Genomic DNA, 15580 nt, shown 5'->3' with positions numbered 1-15580 from the left:
GCACGCCCAATTTTTCAGTTTTTGATATGTTAAAAAAGTTTGAAATATCCAATAAATGTCGTTCCACTTCATGATTGTGTCCCACTTGTTGTTGATTCTTCACAAAAAAAATACAATTTTATATCTTTATGTTTGAAGCCTGAAATGTGGCAAAAGGTCGCAAAGTTCAAGGGGTCCGAATACTTTCGCAAGGCACTGTATTTGTCATTCCGACAACACAACATTGTTGGATAGTGAAAAGGAAAACATAATTATCTGATATATATTCAAAGAGTTTACATTGTTATTTTTTTACTAGTGCATGGTGCAATTTAATTGCATAGAGCTTCTGACCCATCCTGTCTGCAAGAAGTATCTAGAAATGAAATGGTGAGTGACACTGCATGACCTTTATCATAATACGTTATCGTCATACTACTGTCTCCAACACTGTAAATATTAACATGATACTACTGTCTCCAACACTGTAAATATTAACATGATACTACTGTCTCCAACACTGTAAATATTAACATGATACTACTGTCTTCAACACTGTAAATATTAACATGATACTACTGTCTCCAACACTGTAAATATCAACATGATACTACTGTCTCCAACCCTGTAAATATCAACATCATACTACTGTCTTCAACACTGTAAATATCAACATGATACTACTGTCTCCAACACTGTAAATATTAACATGATACTACTGTCTCCAACACTGTAAATATTAACATGATACTACTGTCTCCAACACTGTAAATATCAACATGATACTACTGTCTCCAACCCTGTAAATATTAACATGATACTACTGTCTCCAACACTGTAAATATCAACATGATACTACTGTCTCCAACACTGTAAATATTAACATGATACTACTGTCTCCAACCCTGTAAATATTAACATGATACTACTGTCTCCAACACTGTACATATCAACATGATACTACTGTCTCCAACACTGTAAATATCAACATGATACTACTGTCTCCAACACTGTGAATATTAACATGATACTACTGTCTCCAACCCTGTAAATATTAACATGATACTACTGTCTCCAACCCTGTAAATATTAACATGATACTACTGTCTCCAACCCTGTAAATATTAACATGATACTACTGTCTCCAACACTGTAAATATCAACATGATACTACTGTCTCCAACACTGTAAATATTAACATGATACTACTGTCTCCAACACTGTAAATATCAACATGATACTACTGTCTCCAACACTGTAAATATTGACAACATCAGATTAAAAGTCATGCCAAACTACAGTATATAGTAAGCTACATACAAAATATATTAGTGAACAGTCACCTGTGAATACTCAACAAATGGTTTCTTATATCTATTTAGGAACGCCTATGGTATCAAAGTGCATCTGCTCAATCTGGCTGTCTACTCACTTGGTCTGGGGCCTCTGACACACATCATTCATACTCTGAAGCCCATCCTCAACACCAATGTCACCCATACTACATCACCATCATCATCAGTACGCATGGTGACCACCTCCCTTGACAAGGTGCCGTATGAGATCCGATTACATCCACAGCAAGACATTAGACTTCTTTCCTAGCGTATTTGTTTGTCCCAGAAACCCAATTCAATAACAACTCCTCCATCTTCACAGCAATGCTATCTTATCACCACCTGCATGTTCCTGATTCTTGCCATGAATCTGTACACAGTTGGCAAGGAGCTGGTGCAGATGGTTCAGCAGGTAATCATGGAAATATACATCTGTTCTAACTACTATAGCCTCAATCCATGGTATGTGATTTATCTGGTAGTGTGATTTGATCATGTTAAATATATTGTAGCGAAGTTAACCCAACACCTAGCAACCTTGTCAAAGAGTTTGGATAACTTGGTATAAAGTTTAAGGTTGGTTGGTTGACAGTCGCTGAACCCGGGTTCGAGACCCATTCGGGGCTACCTCCCGAATTGGTTACAATTTTGAAATAGACGTTAATTTGATGTGTTTCTATTCAAGGGTTCAAAGTACTTCCGTGATGTGACCAATGCATTAGACTGGGGTGCTGCCATCAGTTCTCTGTTGTTTGTGATCCCTTTACTGATGGACTTCAAGGAGACATGGCATTGGGAGGCTGGGGTAGTGGCAGTTCTTCTATCCTGGATCAACTTTCTCCTCTATTTCCAACGGTATGGAGACTGAATGTTTTTTTGTGTTTTTTTTTAACATAAAATAGTGTAGGTTTACTGAGATTCCTCTTTGAAGAAACGTGTATTTATACTAACTGATCAAATGTATTTGTATCGACAATAGCAATTTTAAGAAATGAAATCACTATTGGTCCACAGGTTTGAACGTGTTGGGATCTACGTGGTGATGTTTTTAGAGATTGCAAAAACTCTTTTAAGCATCATTGTACTGTTCTTCTACTTGCTGCTTGCATTTGCATTGGCTTTCTATGCCCTGATACAAGACCAGGTATGTTTACAGGACCATAGAGATTTAACAATGTTTTATCTCTATGTGAAGAACATTGTATTGTGTAATGTATGTAGCTGAATGTTTTGTCTGTGAACATCTGTTAGAAATGACCAATAACTTGTACCTACCTGTATTTGTATAATGCATTTCCACAGTTACAGTGAGCTCTGAAAGCTTTGGTGAGAGGGACACATTTGTTGTTGTTTTGGCTTTATGATCCAGCACTTTGGATTTGAAATGATGCAATGACTATGGGGTTAAAGTGCAGAGTGTCAGCTTTAATCTGAGGGTATTTTCATTCATATGGGGTGAACCGTTTAGAAATTACAGCACTTTTTGTACATACTGTAGTCCTCCCATTCTAGGGGACCAAAAATACTGGGACAAATGAACTAATGTATTTTAAGGTAGTCAAAAGTGAAGTATTTGGTCCCATATTCATAGCACGCAATGACTACAGCAAGCGTGTGACTCTACAAATGTGTTGGATACATTTTTGGTGGTTTCAGATTATTTTGTGCTCATTAGAAAATAATGGTAAAAAATATATTGTGTCATTTTGGAGTCTCTTTTATTGTAAATAAGAATATAATATCTTTCTAACACTACTACATTAATGAGGATGCTATCATGATTATGGATAATCCTGAATGAATTGTGAATAATGATGAGTGAGAAAGTTACAAAACGCACAAATGTTACACCCCCAAGACATGCTAACCTTTCACCATTACAATAATAGGAGAGGATAGCATTTTTTGGGGGGGTGATATTTGTGTGTCTAACTTTCTCACTCACCATAATTCACAATTTATTCAGGGTTATCCATAATCATGGTAAAAATAGTGACTCCAAAATGACACAACACATTATTTACCATTCATTTCTATTGGGTACAAAATAATCTGAAACGTAACCAAAACAAACAGCAAATGCATCCAACAAATGTGTAGAGTCGCAAACTGGATGTAATCATTGCGTGCTAGGAATATGGAACCAAATACTTAACTTTTGACTTCTTTAATACACATAAACAGTTCAAGTCAGAAGTTTACATACACTTAGGTTGGAGTCATTCAAACTCGTTTTTCAACCCCTCCACAAATTTCTTGTAAACAAACTATAGTTTTGGCAAGACGGTTAGGACATCTACTTTGTGCATGACACAAGTCATTTTTCCAACAATTGTTTACAGACAGATTATTTCACTTATAATTCACTGTATCACAATTCCAGTGGGGCAGAAGTTTACATTCACTAAATTGACTGTAACTTTAAACAGCTTGGAAAATTCCAGAAAATGATGTCATGGCTTTAGAAGCTTCCGATAGGCAAATTTACATCATTTAACTCAATTGGAGGTGTTCCTGTGGATGTATTTCAATGCCTTCCTTCAAACTCAGTGTCTCTTTGCTTGACATCATGGGAAAATCTCAATAAAACAGACAAGACCTCAGAAAAAATATTGTAGACCTCCACAAATCTGGTTCATCCTTGGGAGCAATTTCCAAACACCTGAAGGTACCACATTCATCTGTACAAACAATAGTATGCAAGAATAAACACCATGGGACCACGCAGCCGTCATACCGCTCAGGAAGGAGACGCGTTCTGTCTCCTAGAGATGAACGTACTTTGGTGTGAAAAGTGCAAATCAATCCCAGAACAACAGCAAAGGACCTTGTGAAGATGCTGGAGGAAACAGGTACAAAAGTATCTATATTCACAGTAAAACAAGTCCTATATCGACATAACCTGCAAGGAAGAAGCCACTGCTCCAAAACCGCCGTTTTGCAACTGCACATGGGGACAAAGATCATACTTTTTGGAGAAATGTCCTCTGGTCTGATGAACAAAAATATAACTGTTTGACCATTGTGACCATCGTTATGTTTGGAGGAAAAAGGGGGAGGCTTGCAAGCTGAAGAACACCATCCCAACCATGAAGCCCGGGGGTGGCAGCATTCATGTTGTGGGGATGCTTTGCTGCAGGAGGGACTGGTGCTCTTCACCAAATAGATGGCATCATGAGGCAGGAAAATTATGTAGATATATTGAAGCAACATCTCAAGACATCACTCAGGAAGCTTGGTCGCAAATGGGTCTTCCAAATGGACAATGACCCCAAGCATACTTCCAAAGTTGCTGCAAAATGGCTTAAGGACAACAAAGTCAAGGTGTTGGAGTGACCATCACAAAGCCCTGACCTCAATCCCATAGAAAATGTGTGGGTAGAACTGAAAAAGAGTGTGTGAGCAAAGAGGCCTACAAACCTGACTCAGTTACACCAGCTCTGTCAGGAGGAATGGGCCAAAACCACCCAACTTATTATGGGAAGCTTGTGGAAGACTTCCTGAAACGTTTGACCCAAGTTAAATAATTTAAAGGCAATGCTACCAAATACTAATTGAGTGTATGTAAACTTCTGACTCACTGGAAATGTGATGAAATTAATAAAGGCTGAAATAAATAATTCTCTCTACTATTATTCTGACATTTCACATTCTAAATGCCAGGAATTGTGAAAAACTGAGTTGAAATGTATTTTGCTAAGTTGCATGTAAACTTCCGACTTCAACTGTAAGTGAATTTGTTCCAATACTTTTGGTTCCCTAAAATGGGGGGATTATGCGCATAAAGTGCTGTAATTTCTTAATGGTTCACCCGATATGAAAATGAAAATACCCTCAAATTAAAGCTGACCGTCTGCACTTCAAATCCAAAGTGCTGGAGTACAGAGGCAAAGCAACAACAAACTAATGTGTCACTGTCCCAACACCTTTGGAGTTCACTGTATATGACTTCATGCATCGTTGTTCCCAGAACGTTGTTGACAGTGGATCAAGCATGCTGCTAGCAATCATGCAAGTATTTTTCATGATGGTTGGAGAACTCAACTACCAAGAAAATATCCTGAAGCCATTTCTGAACGGGATTCTGCCATTCCCTTCTTTGACCTATGCCATTTTTGTTATGTTCACCTTCGCTGTGCCCATTCTCCTCATGAACCTAATGGTAAGTCCTAAAATCCTACAGGAAGCAATTTTCTTATACTCCCATTATCAACTACGGATGCTTCATTGCATCTACATGACTACCTTTTGTGTGACATAGATTGGCTTGGCTGTTGGTGACATAGCAGAAGTACAGGCGAATGCTGTGCTGAAGCAAATGGGAATGCAGGTGTGTTTTGATTTCTTTGTCATGCTTTTTCAAACTCTTTACTAGTGTTTGACGGCCAGGATAAAAAAATTAATCTGCATGTATTATAAACCATTATTCTACAGATTGAGCTTCACACTAGTCTAGAGGAGAAGATGCCGTACTGGTTAATGAAGAGGGTTGACCAGGCCTCTCTCACTGAGTACCCTAACAGAGCCTACGGCAGAAAGGTGTGTCCTTTCTATAAGTGGTCGTATTGAAAATAATATGTTAACTGCCCTTTGAATGTTTGCGTAAAATGGAAGGGCTTTCAAATTGAAAAACAGAACAAATATTTTGAGATCCTTTCGAAGGCGTTGAATAAAGTACTTTCTTCAGTTTATCTATTGATCTATACAAATTGAGAATCAGTTAGTTTAAAGGATTGTTTAATCAACTAATACTCTGCATGGAAATAATTAGAGACATGGAGGTTGTACAAGCCCACCACAGGACACTGTTAGTTTTTGGTATAGATGTTTGGTAAACAACATAGTAATAATGAATAGTCTGAATCTCCTTTAACAGAGAGAAGTGTTCTATGCAATGCTGGGTATGGGGCATGAGAGAACCCGTCTCAGCCCCACTTCCCCTCCATCTACACCTATGGAACAGGAAATCCGTAAACAGAAGTACAGGTGAGGACTTAGTTCCCACCAGTGGTTTCTTTGACCTTATTCAAATACAACAGCAGAGCAATGCAAAGTATTAACATGATATTGTTTATCAGTATTTAGTTTATCAGTATTTAAAGTGCATTCTATCAATTTTGTTTTAAGCGCTTCAATACTACACACATTTTTAGACTATTAAAATAGATGATCTATTATTTACCCAGGCTGAAGGAGATGTCTAATGTTATCGAGAAGCAGCACAACCTGCTGAAGCTGATCGTTCAGAAGATGGAGATCAGTTCAGAGGTGGAGGAGGAGCATGATGGTCCTCAGCTGTTCCAGGGCTACAGGGACAAGTCCCTCCCCTCCCAGAGCAAATGGAACCCTCTGCTGAGGGCACTGGGAGCTAGGAAGTAACATCCACCACATATATTATAATGGACTGACAAGTCAACCCCTGCACATCACCCATTCAATATTTCAGCTAAACTAATCGACAGTGTTCCTTTAGTAATGTATATTACTAGATGTAAGGGAAGACAAGTGTCATGATTTAAACTCATTTCAATTGTATTTTGCATGGTTCTCTGAATCATTTAGTCGGATGCACCCCACATTTTCCTATGGGCGTAAAATAGGATATATAATAGAAAACGAGTCAGGATTATACATTTACAGTATCTGTGCATTCGTGCTAAAGCGCTTTGAGGACCCCATATTTAAGTGTCCTTTAAAACAATATTCATTGTTAGAGGTGTATCAATAACATATTGTTTCTGTAGCTGACTAGGAGGACAAGGATCTGTGTGTACTGGATCATGTTTTTCTCTTTTTGGCATCCTCTGTGGGCTCAGGCATGGGTTTCTTCCTCTTGTTTTCACTGTGTACTGGAGAGAGATGCATAAGAAAAAGACAGCTTATTTGATTGTGGATCCAATGAGTCCAGGGCCCATATTCACATTGCGTCTCAGAGCAGGAAACCTGATCTAGGATGAGATCGCTCCTTGTCTTATTCATTATGATTTAAACGGCTAAATTGATACTAGATCACAACTCCTACTCTTTTGATAGGCCCAAAACTACAGTATGAAAACAAAAAACGCATTATTCCACTTTGATTGAGAATTGAATCCCTGCACACCTTCTCCATGATGTTTCCAAGTACCTTATAAAAATGTTTTAAGAATATTGCCCACTGTACTATTATGGGAATGTTAGGGGTCATGTATTGAAAGTGGTTCTAACCTGAAGCTGGGCTCCTTCCCTCCTCTCTGTCTGGAGTGGGCCTGTGGGGGGAAGTCTTTACATGATGACAAGGAGGACGGGGAACAGAGGACCGGGAGGCATGTGCACTGGAAGAGTGTGCAGTAACAGTTTGTCTGCACTCCTCCTGTTGGACTGCTTGAACTGTGGCAATAGGCTTTACCCCTGGGGAGAGGAATGCGGTGTTGTAAGAAGAGAGGGGTGACACCAGTTACCCCTTACAATACATACGGTCTTCAATAGGAAACGCTCCATTGGATTTCCATGCATGGATCAGAACAGACGTACAGTAGGTAAATGACTGAACCTAAACAGGTGCAACCATCAGATGGATCATGTTGAACTGAACAGTTAATTGCTAAATACATAAAAGGGACAAAGGGAAAATGCTGTGAAATCTCAAAAATGCCATATTATGAGTGAAAGTTGATGCTTTTTCAATAGGGTGTATTATTTTGGGTCATATAAACAAAGGAGTGAGACAGTGGGCGTGTGAGAGAGGGAACAGTCTGTTCTATATCGCATCTTTCTATCTGTAATAACTCTAAACATTTTCCAGTAAAGAGGTGGCGTGGAGTGAAACATAGAAAATGAGGATTTAATCATCTCACATACAGTGCATTTGAAAAGTATTCAAGCCCCTTGACTTTTTCCACATTTTGATATACAACTTTACTCTAAAATGTATTAAATGATTTTCTTCCCTCATCCATCAGAAATACCATATTTACATTAGTATTCAGACCCATTGCTATGAGACTACAAAACATTGAGCTCAGGTGCATCCTGTTTCCATTGATCATCCTTGAGATGTTTCTATAAGATTCTCTGGTCTGATGAAACCAAGATTCTTTGACCTGAATGCCAAGCGTAACGTTTGGAGGAAACCTGGCACCATCCCTACGGTGATGGATTGTGGTGGCAGCATCATACTGTAGGGATTTTTTTCAGGGACTGGGAGACTAGTTAGGATTAAGGGAAAGAGGAACGGAGCAAAGTACAGAGAGAACCTTGATGAAAACCTGCTCGAGCACTCAAGACCTCAGACTGGGGCGAAGGTTAATCTTCCAACAGGACAATGACCTTAAACAGACAGTTGCTTCGGGAGAAGTCTCTGAATGTCCTAGAGTGGCCAAGCCAGATGACGGACTAGAACCCAATCGAACATGTCTGCAGCGGTGCTCCCCATCCAACCTGACAGAGCTTGAGAAGATCTGCATAGAAGAATGGGAGAAACTCCCCAAATACAGGTGTGCCAAGCTTGTAGCGTCATGCACAAGAAGACTCAAGGCTGTAATCGCTGCCAAAGGTGATTTAACAATGTACTGAGTAAAATGGTCTGAATACCTATGTAAATGATATGTTTAAAAATATATATATATTAATACACCCATAAAAAAATTTTAAAAAACAATTTTGGGTTTGTCATTATGGGGTATTGTGTGTAGATTGATGGGGGTGGGAAAAATGTAATACATTTTTGAACAAGGCTGTAACATAACAAAATGTGGGGGGAAATTCAAGTGGTCTGAATACTTTTCAAATACACTGTAGATGAGCAGAGATAAATGTGAATGAGGCTAATCAAGATGCATGCAACTTTGTCAAGTCAACTATACCTAACACTACAATAAAGTGATTCTTATGGTAAAAGTAGCTCCCATGCTACTTTATTATGGACTCAGCTGACATCATGTACATGGCAAGAATATCCTCCATTGAATATGCTTTCACACCATGAAAACATAGTCAATGACAAGACAGAAATGTCATGCAAAATAGGACAATAGAATGCAGATAGAAAGATATCTAGGAGATAGAAAGATGCAAAATAGGACAATAGAATGCACATAGAAAGATATCTAGGAGATAGAAAGCCTGTTCGTGCAGTTAGTACAGTAGCATGCACTCACACAAAGGGATCAATCCTCTAAGCAAAGCAGCAGTTTAGAACGATGAACTGCTTGTTCTGCTAGAAGAAACAGCACACCACGCCACTCAAGACTGTCCGTCCAATCCCCAAAAAAGGATGAAATTCATATTTATTGATTTTAAATTGTTTTACAAAGTACACAAAATTCCTTGTATATTCATGTATCATTTATATAATGAATCGTTAATTTGTGCATGGTTATGCAATCATAACATTAAGACTGAACAACATTTATTGGCATACATGCTGAAATGAACAAAACAACTAAAAACACTTGTATTAGAACAAATAAAATAGCATATTAACACTTTCTACCAGCATTTATAAAAGAAATGTTACTAACAAATGTTAGATAAGCAATCAGGTCGTAAACAGGGTTTTAAAGCCAGGGTTACGTTTTCCAGTTAACACTCATATTAATATCCAGATGAAAAAGCAAAGTCATGCTTTATCCAAATGCACAAAGTGTTCCTTGTCCAAAACACTATCAGAGAGAGACTGCAATAGAGCGAAGAAGTGCATACAGAAAGACAGTACAAACAGAAGTTCTCTGATCCTAACTTACTTACACCATGGTCCCAAACGCAAGTATAACACTCCATCCTGAGCCAAATTGTTGACAGCTCGAATTCATAAATACATTAACAAAATGCATAGAAAATTGAATTTACTCAATGGACACTGACCTACAAACTCTAACAAGGGAAAACCAAACATAAGTACAAACATCCAAACAATGACATAACATTGTTTTTTGAGCTCAAGTTTGTGCTGGTAATGCTCCAGGAGATTACTTGTTATCCAGTCGCAGTAGTTGTTCCTTACCATTGACGGTTAGTGATCTTAACTGTCCGTCTTCTTCCACCTCTACGCGTTCCTGTCCATTCTCCACAATTCTAAAGTATGGAGGGGGATTCAAATCATTTTCTAAATCAATGCACTTCAATAAGAACCAATGTTAAAGGATACACTATCATCAGAGGCTATCTGGCCTAATATAAAAGTAGTTAACTAGTTGCATATTCTGCTTGACAGCATAACAATGAAAGACTAAACAAAACCATATCAACTTCACTGTGTGGTTAGAGAGCTACTACTAATCTACCTTTTTGTTGTGATTTTCCTGCCGTTGATGAATTTCGTGGAGGTTGATACGGAGCGGAAGTTGCCCATCCCGCCTCCTCCACCTCCACCCCCGCCGCCAAAAGAGGTGGAGGAGAAGGCAGTGAAGCCACCATGGCCTCCTCCTCCTCCTCCCAGATGACCCATGTGACTCATATGGCCCATAGGACTCATATGGCCCATGTGACCCATGTGTCCGAAAGAGGTAAAGCCTGTCAGGGAACAGAGAGATGACATTCACTTATAGATCCATAACAATCCCATCTCTAAACGCATTAACAATTACATCCTCTAACTGCTTTAAGGAAAAGTGATTCTGGATTGATAGCTTTACACTTTATTTGACAGTACAGACCTGACCAGGTGTTTTCTAAGAAATTAGAAGGTGAACTGATTAAACATGAACAGTACCAGTCAAATGTTTGGACACACCTCCTCTATCAAGGGTTCTCTTTATTTTTACATTGTACATTACTTTAAGACATGAAGGTCAGTCAATGTGGAACATTTCAAGAACTTTGAAAGTTTATTCAAGTGCCGTTGCAAAAACCATCAAGCGCTATGATGAAAATGTCTCTCACGAGGACCACCACAGGAAAGGAAGACCCATAGTTACCTCTGCTGCAGAAGATAAGGTCATTAAAGTTAACTGCACCTCAGAAATTGCAGCCCAAGTGAATGCTTCACAGAGTTCAAGTAACAGACACATCTCAACATCAACTGTTCAGAGGAGACCACGTAAATCAGGCCATCATGGTTGAATTGCTGCAAAGAAACCACTACTAAAAGGACACCAGTAAGAAGAAGAGACTTGCTTGGGCCAAGAAACACATGAAATGGACATTAGACTGGTGGAAATCTGTTCTTTGGTCTGATGAGTCCAAATTTTAGATTTTTGGTTCCAACCACCGTGTCTTTGTGAGACACAGATTAGGTGAATGGATGATCTCTGTGGTTCTCACCGTGAAGCATGGAGGAAGAGGGGTGGTACTTTGCTGGTGACACTGTAGGTGGTTTATCTAGAATTCAAGGCACACTTAAACAGAATGGCTACCACAGCAATATGCAGCGATACACCATCCCATCTGGTATGCGCTTAGTGGGACTATCACTTGTTTTTCCAACAGGACAATTACCCAAAACACACCTACAGGCCATGTAAGGGCTATTTGACCAAGGAGAGTGATGGAGTGCTGCATCAGATTACCTGGTCTCCACAATCACCAGACAACCCAATTGAGATGGTTTGGGATGAGTTGGACCGCAGAGTGAAGGAAAAGCAGCCAATATGCTCAGCATATGTGGGAACTCCTTCAAGACTGTTGGAAAAGCATTCCAGGTGAAGATGGTTGAGAGAATGCCAAGAGTGTGCAAATCTGCCATTAAGGCAAAGGGTGGCTATTTTGAAGAACCTGAAATATAAAATCTATTTTAATTTGTTTAACACTTTTTTGGTGACATGATTCCATATGTGTTATTTCATTGTTTTGATGTATTCCCTATAATTCTACAATGTAGAAAATAGTAAAAATAAAGAAAAAGCCTTGAATGAGTAGGTGTGTCCTAACTTTTGACTGGTACTGTATATCTGGGACCTGTGTTTCCTGACCTGGGTCAAACGCTGTGAAGCCTGCACCAAACGGTGGGAAGCCACCAAATCCCCCGAAGAAGGGTCCCCCCGTTCGACTCCTGCTCACTCCCCTGTGGTGCCTCCTCCCTCCACCGAAGAACTCATCCCCAAACGGATCCCCTCCTGCAGGAGAAGAGAAGAAACAGTGTGAAGAGAAGAGAGACTGTGTTCAGTTTCTGGGTGACAGCTAAAGTTATAAACAACAAGAAATAGCCTGCATGCTTTCAGATAAATAGACCTACGCCACCTACGCACAGAAAGTGAATGTAATGCAATTTACTGACTGTATATCTCCAATCTAGTAGATGCTATGAGCTAAATGATTTATATTATTAGTTTCTGGGATAAGCATACTAAGTCTATTGTAACCAACCCAACATGATCCTCATAAAGAACGACTGGGCCCCCTCATTCATCACTGACTTTTCTTCTCTGGTTGCCCATTTCATCTCTGCCTGCCTCTCATCTCTGTGCTCTCCTATCTCCTACTGATTGTCCCCCTCTTCCATCTGCAGTGCTCTCTGTAAAAGCTTTAAAATATATATATTGTTGACAATGTATTACTAATAGTCAAAAACCAATGCTCGTAGAAAGAGGAGGAAAGGAAGTGGTACCAAGGTACACAATAGTACATTTTGGTAGACAGAAGGTGCTCTTTGGTAAACGGAGTGAATTGGTCATCAAAAAGAAAGGAGGACCAAGGCACTCTTCATATAATTAATTAAAATGCCTTTATTTCTATTTCTATGTTCATTATAAACAAAGTTTTTTTAACTGACGCATTTCGGCTGCATGGCCTTCGTCAGGGAGTAAAAGAAATAATACAATGTCCTCTTTTAAAACAGCTTTTCCAATCAGCCCTAATTTAAAGAGGGAGTGGTTACAAAATTGATTGGACACACCTAGTAAGCAATACTATACACACAAAGTGAAATACTGTAGCTATGTTATCAAAAATGTAAACTCCAAGCTAGAAGTATCAGAATGCCTAGAACTGTAGTTCTAACCTTAAATACGACTGGGAAGTGTCAAGAACAAGAAAGCAATATATTCCATAGTACACTAGAACACAGCAAACATGAACAACAACAGTCTAAACATAGCTGAGGACAATTGAGCTAAAAAATGCTCACCAAAGAAATCCGCAAAAGGATCTCGACCGCCAAAGAACTCTCTGAAGACATCTTCAGGATTGCGGAACGTGAACCCTTCGTTGAAGTGATCACCATTGTGGTAATGTCCAACTAAATGAAAACAAAAATGATGAATATGGTCAGTGGAAATAATAATAAGTGTTATGATTGTTAATTACAGATGAATAGAGTAACTAACAATTAAACCGTCCACAAAATAATTGTATACATTTCTGACATACATTTCTGACATCCGCCAAGAGCCTAATAAGGAAAGGACTTACCACCTCCTCCACTGTTTGTTGTTAGGCCTGCTTTACCATAGCGATCATACATGTTCCTCTTGTTGGCTACAACAGAATATAAAAACGTAAACTCACATCAAAACAAACAGTAAAATGATAAACAGGATGATAACAAGTGAGATACACTGGATGCTTGTCAAGGGTTCAGAGGGACATGACACTGGGTAAGTACATACAGATCAGCATATACAGCCTTTATGGGATTATTAAGGCACATTTCAGAAGGAATCAAATATGATCTTTCGCAACCCCAACTACTCACATCGCATTAACACACAATTTAACAATTGCATAACAGTTGTGGATGCTGCTATTGTATGTGAACAAACAGCTTCCTTGAAAATAACTTATTTTGGTTAGATGCATTTTACGTGTCATGGATGCAGATATCAGTGCATTATTTATTGTTCATCTATTATAAATACTGTGTTCTCTTGGCTTCAAACGCCTTTCAAAATGTATGACTTACCATCTGACAGAACCTCATAGGCCTCAGAAAGTTCTTTGAACTTTTTCTCTGCTTCTTCCTTATTTTCTGGGTTTTTGTCAGGATGCCATTTTAGTGCCAATTTTCTGTACCTGAAAGCAGAGAAATGCATTAAACAGCAACTCAAGGGGACTGGAAATGTAAGCCTAGCTTATTATCTCAGTATATCAACCATTTAAAACTTCTGAAAAGGCATTCATCTACATCTAGTGCCAGTCTATCTATTGGAATACATACGCTAAACTTGACAAGACTACTTACGCTTTTTTAATGTCTTCTTGAGATGCATTTCTTAGGACTCCTAAAATGTGATAATATTCCACCATGGTTTTGTATAAACTTTTCCAACCTGTGTGAATAGGAAACAGTAATGTAAAATTTGCAGGAGTGCACATCTTATACAAACTATTGTGTAAATTAGCAATTATTTCCCAGGCCTCAGGGAACAAAAAATGCAAGTACAGCAGTACCTTGAATATGGGATAATCTATGTCTTAAATTACTTTATCCTCCCCAGACTGGACTGGCAGTTGCCTGGTAACTAATTGGCATGCATGAGTGACATCTGGAGGATGGGGGCTTACGTCCCATAAAGGTCAACGCTTTATCGTCCAAAGAGGTCACATTCTGGCTCAGTGTAGAACATACCCCCTGGTGCAATTTCACAATAACCAGACCTGATTGACAACCCTGGGTCAACCACAGGGGCAATGCCACAATTGTCCGTATGTTGAAGCTCCTGATCTAGGTAACTAACATGTACTAGTGGGGACATTAATCCTTGTGCTGCGGCTGCGTTAGTCAGGTATACAACGTTAGCTAGCTAGTGTTTAACTATCGATTTTATCCGTTGGAAATAATTGTATACAATTTCGCAGAGTCTCATCTTTTTCTCTTTCCGCCATATCTTTGAAATGTCACTCTGCATTCTACTAGCTAATGCGTGTATAATGCTCACTATGTTAACGTTAGCTAGAAGATTGCTAACTCAATAGCATATCCAGTTTTGTTCGCCGTCCTGTGCCTCCTAGCATTACACATCACCTAGCAACTCAAAATGAATCATACCAAAGCTAAAGACCATACTGAGTGTTTTAGCCAACATCAACATTTTGCAGTAACTTGCGTTGCTGTCAAAATTATCATTCTGGCTAGCTAACTAATGCCAACCAACAGGCTAGCAAGCTAACTAGCTAGCTAATGTTTTTGTGATGAAGCCCAGCATCAAAGGAATGTGTCACTGGTAAAAACAAAGACTTGGTCAAATTACCTAGCTCTTCAGCCGTCCCAGTTTTCTTCTATAGCCTGATAAATTTCCAGTAGTGATTTATTATCGTTTTCCAGTTATGGTTATTCAAGAAAATGCTGCTTTGCCCCAGACAATTCAACAGCCTTGGGTTGTTTGTAGTTTTACGTAAGATCCGGTTAG

General features: G+C 39.0%; 2 protein-coding genes across 2 annotated transcripts in view; one reads left to right on the top strand and one right to left on the bottom strand.

Moving 5' to 3' along the window:
• LOC124009914 (transient receptor potential cation channel subfamily A member 1-like) overlaps nucleotides 1–8345 on the top strand; it is a 24416-nt gene extending 16071 nt beyond the window's left edge. The window contains exons 19-28 of the mRNA XM_046322166.1: nucleotides 299–369; nucleotides 1362–1530; nucleotides 1639–1728; nucleotides 2002–2171; nucleotides 2331–2460; nucleotides 5287–5478; nucleotides 5578–5646; nucleotides 5751–5855; nucleotides 6193–6302; nucleotides 6503–8345. Coding sequence (XP_046178122.1) covers nucleotides 299–369; nucleotides 1362–1530; nucleotides 1639–1728; nucleotides 2002–2171; nucleotides 2331–2460; nucleotides 5287–5478; nucleotides 5578–5646; nucleotides 5751–5855; nucleotides 6193–6302; nucleotides 6503–6695 — 1299 coding nt within the window. The 3' untranslated portion in view covers nucleotides 6696–8345. The remainder of the gene's footprint in view (nucleotides 1–298; nucleotides 370–1361; nucleotides 1531–1638; nucleotides 1729–2001; nucleotides 2172–2330; nucleotides 2461–5286; nucleotides 5479–5577; nucleotides 5647–5750; nucleotides 5856–6192; nucleotides 6303–6502) is intronic.
• On the bottom strand, nucleotides 6035–15580 carry LOC124009913 (dnaJ homolog subfamily B member 6-like). Its single transcript, XM_046322165.1, has 10 exons — nucleotides 15422–15580; nucleotides 14413–14500; nucleotides 14134–14243; nucleotides 13644–13709; nucleotides 13360–13470; nucleotides 12206–12349; nucleotides 10580–10808; nucleotides 10300–10370; nucleotides 7524–7706; nucleotides 6035–7165 (listed from the first exon to the last, which is right to left on the bottom strand). Exons 2-10 carry the CDS (start codon nucleotides 14475–14477, stop codon nucleotides 7095–7097), a joined length of 1050 nt encoding a protein of 349 aa, XP_046178121.1. The 5' UTR covers nucleotides 14478–14500; nucleotides 15422–15580; the 3' UTR covers nucleotides 6035–7094.

The sequence above is a fragment of the Oncorhynchus gorbuscha genome, linkage group LG22, assembly GCF_021184085.1.
Source record: "Oncorhynchus gorbuscha isolate QuinsamMale2020 ecotype Even-year linkage group LG22, OgorEven_v1.0, whole genome shotgun sequence".
Taxonomy (NCBI): domain Eukaryota; kingdom Metazoa; phylum Chordata; class Actinopteri; order Salmoniformes; family Salmonidae; genus Oncorhynchus; species Oncorhynchus gorbuscha.
The sequence above is the reverse complement of the archived record's forward strand: the minus strand, read 5'-3'. Positions and strand labels throughout refer to the sequence as shown.

Coding starts and splice junctions, on each gene's coding strand:
- LOC124009913 (XM_046322165.1), bottom strand. CDS start 14,477: ATGGTGGAATATTATCACATTTTAGGAGTCCTAAGAAATGCATCTCAA. Junction 13,710..14,133: donor CTATGAGGTTCTGTCAGATG/GTAAGTCATACA, acceptor ATTCTGTTGTAG/CCAACAAGAGGAACATGTAT. Junction 13,471..13,643: donor AACAAACAGTGGAGGAGGTG/GTAAGTCCTTTC, acceptor GTTTTCATTTAG/TTGGACATTACCACAATGGT.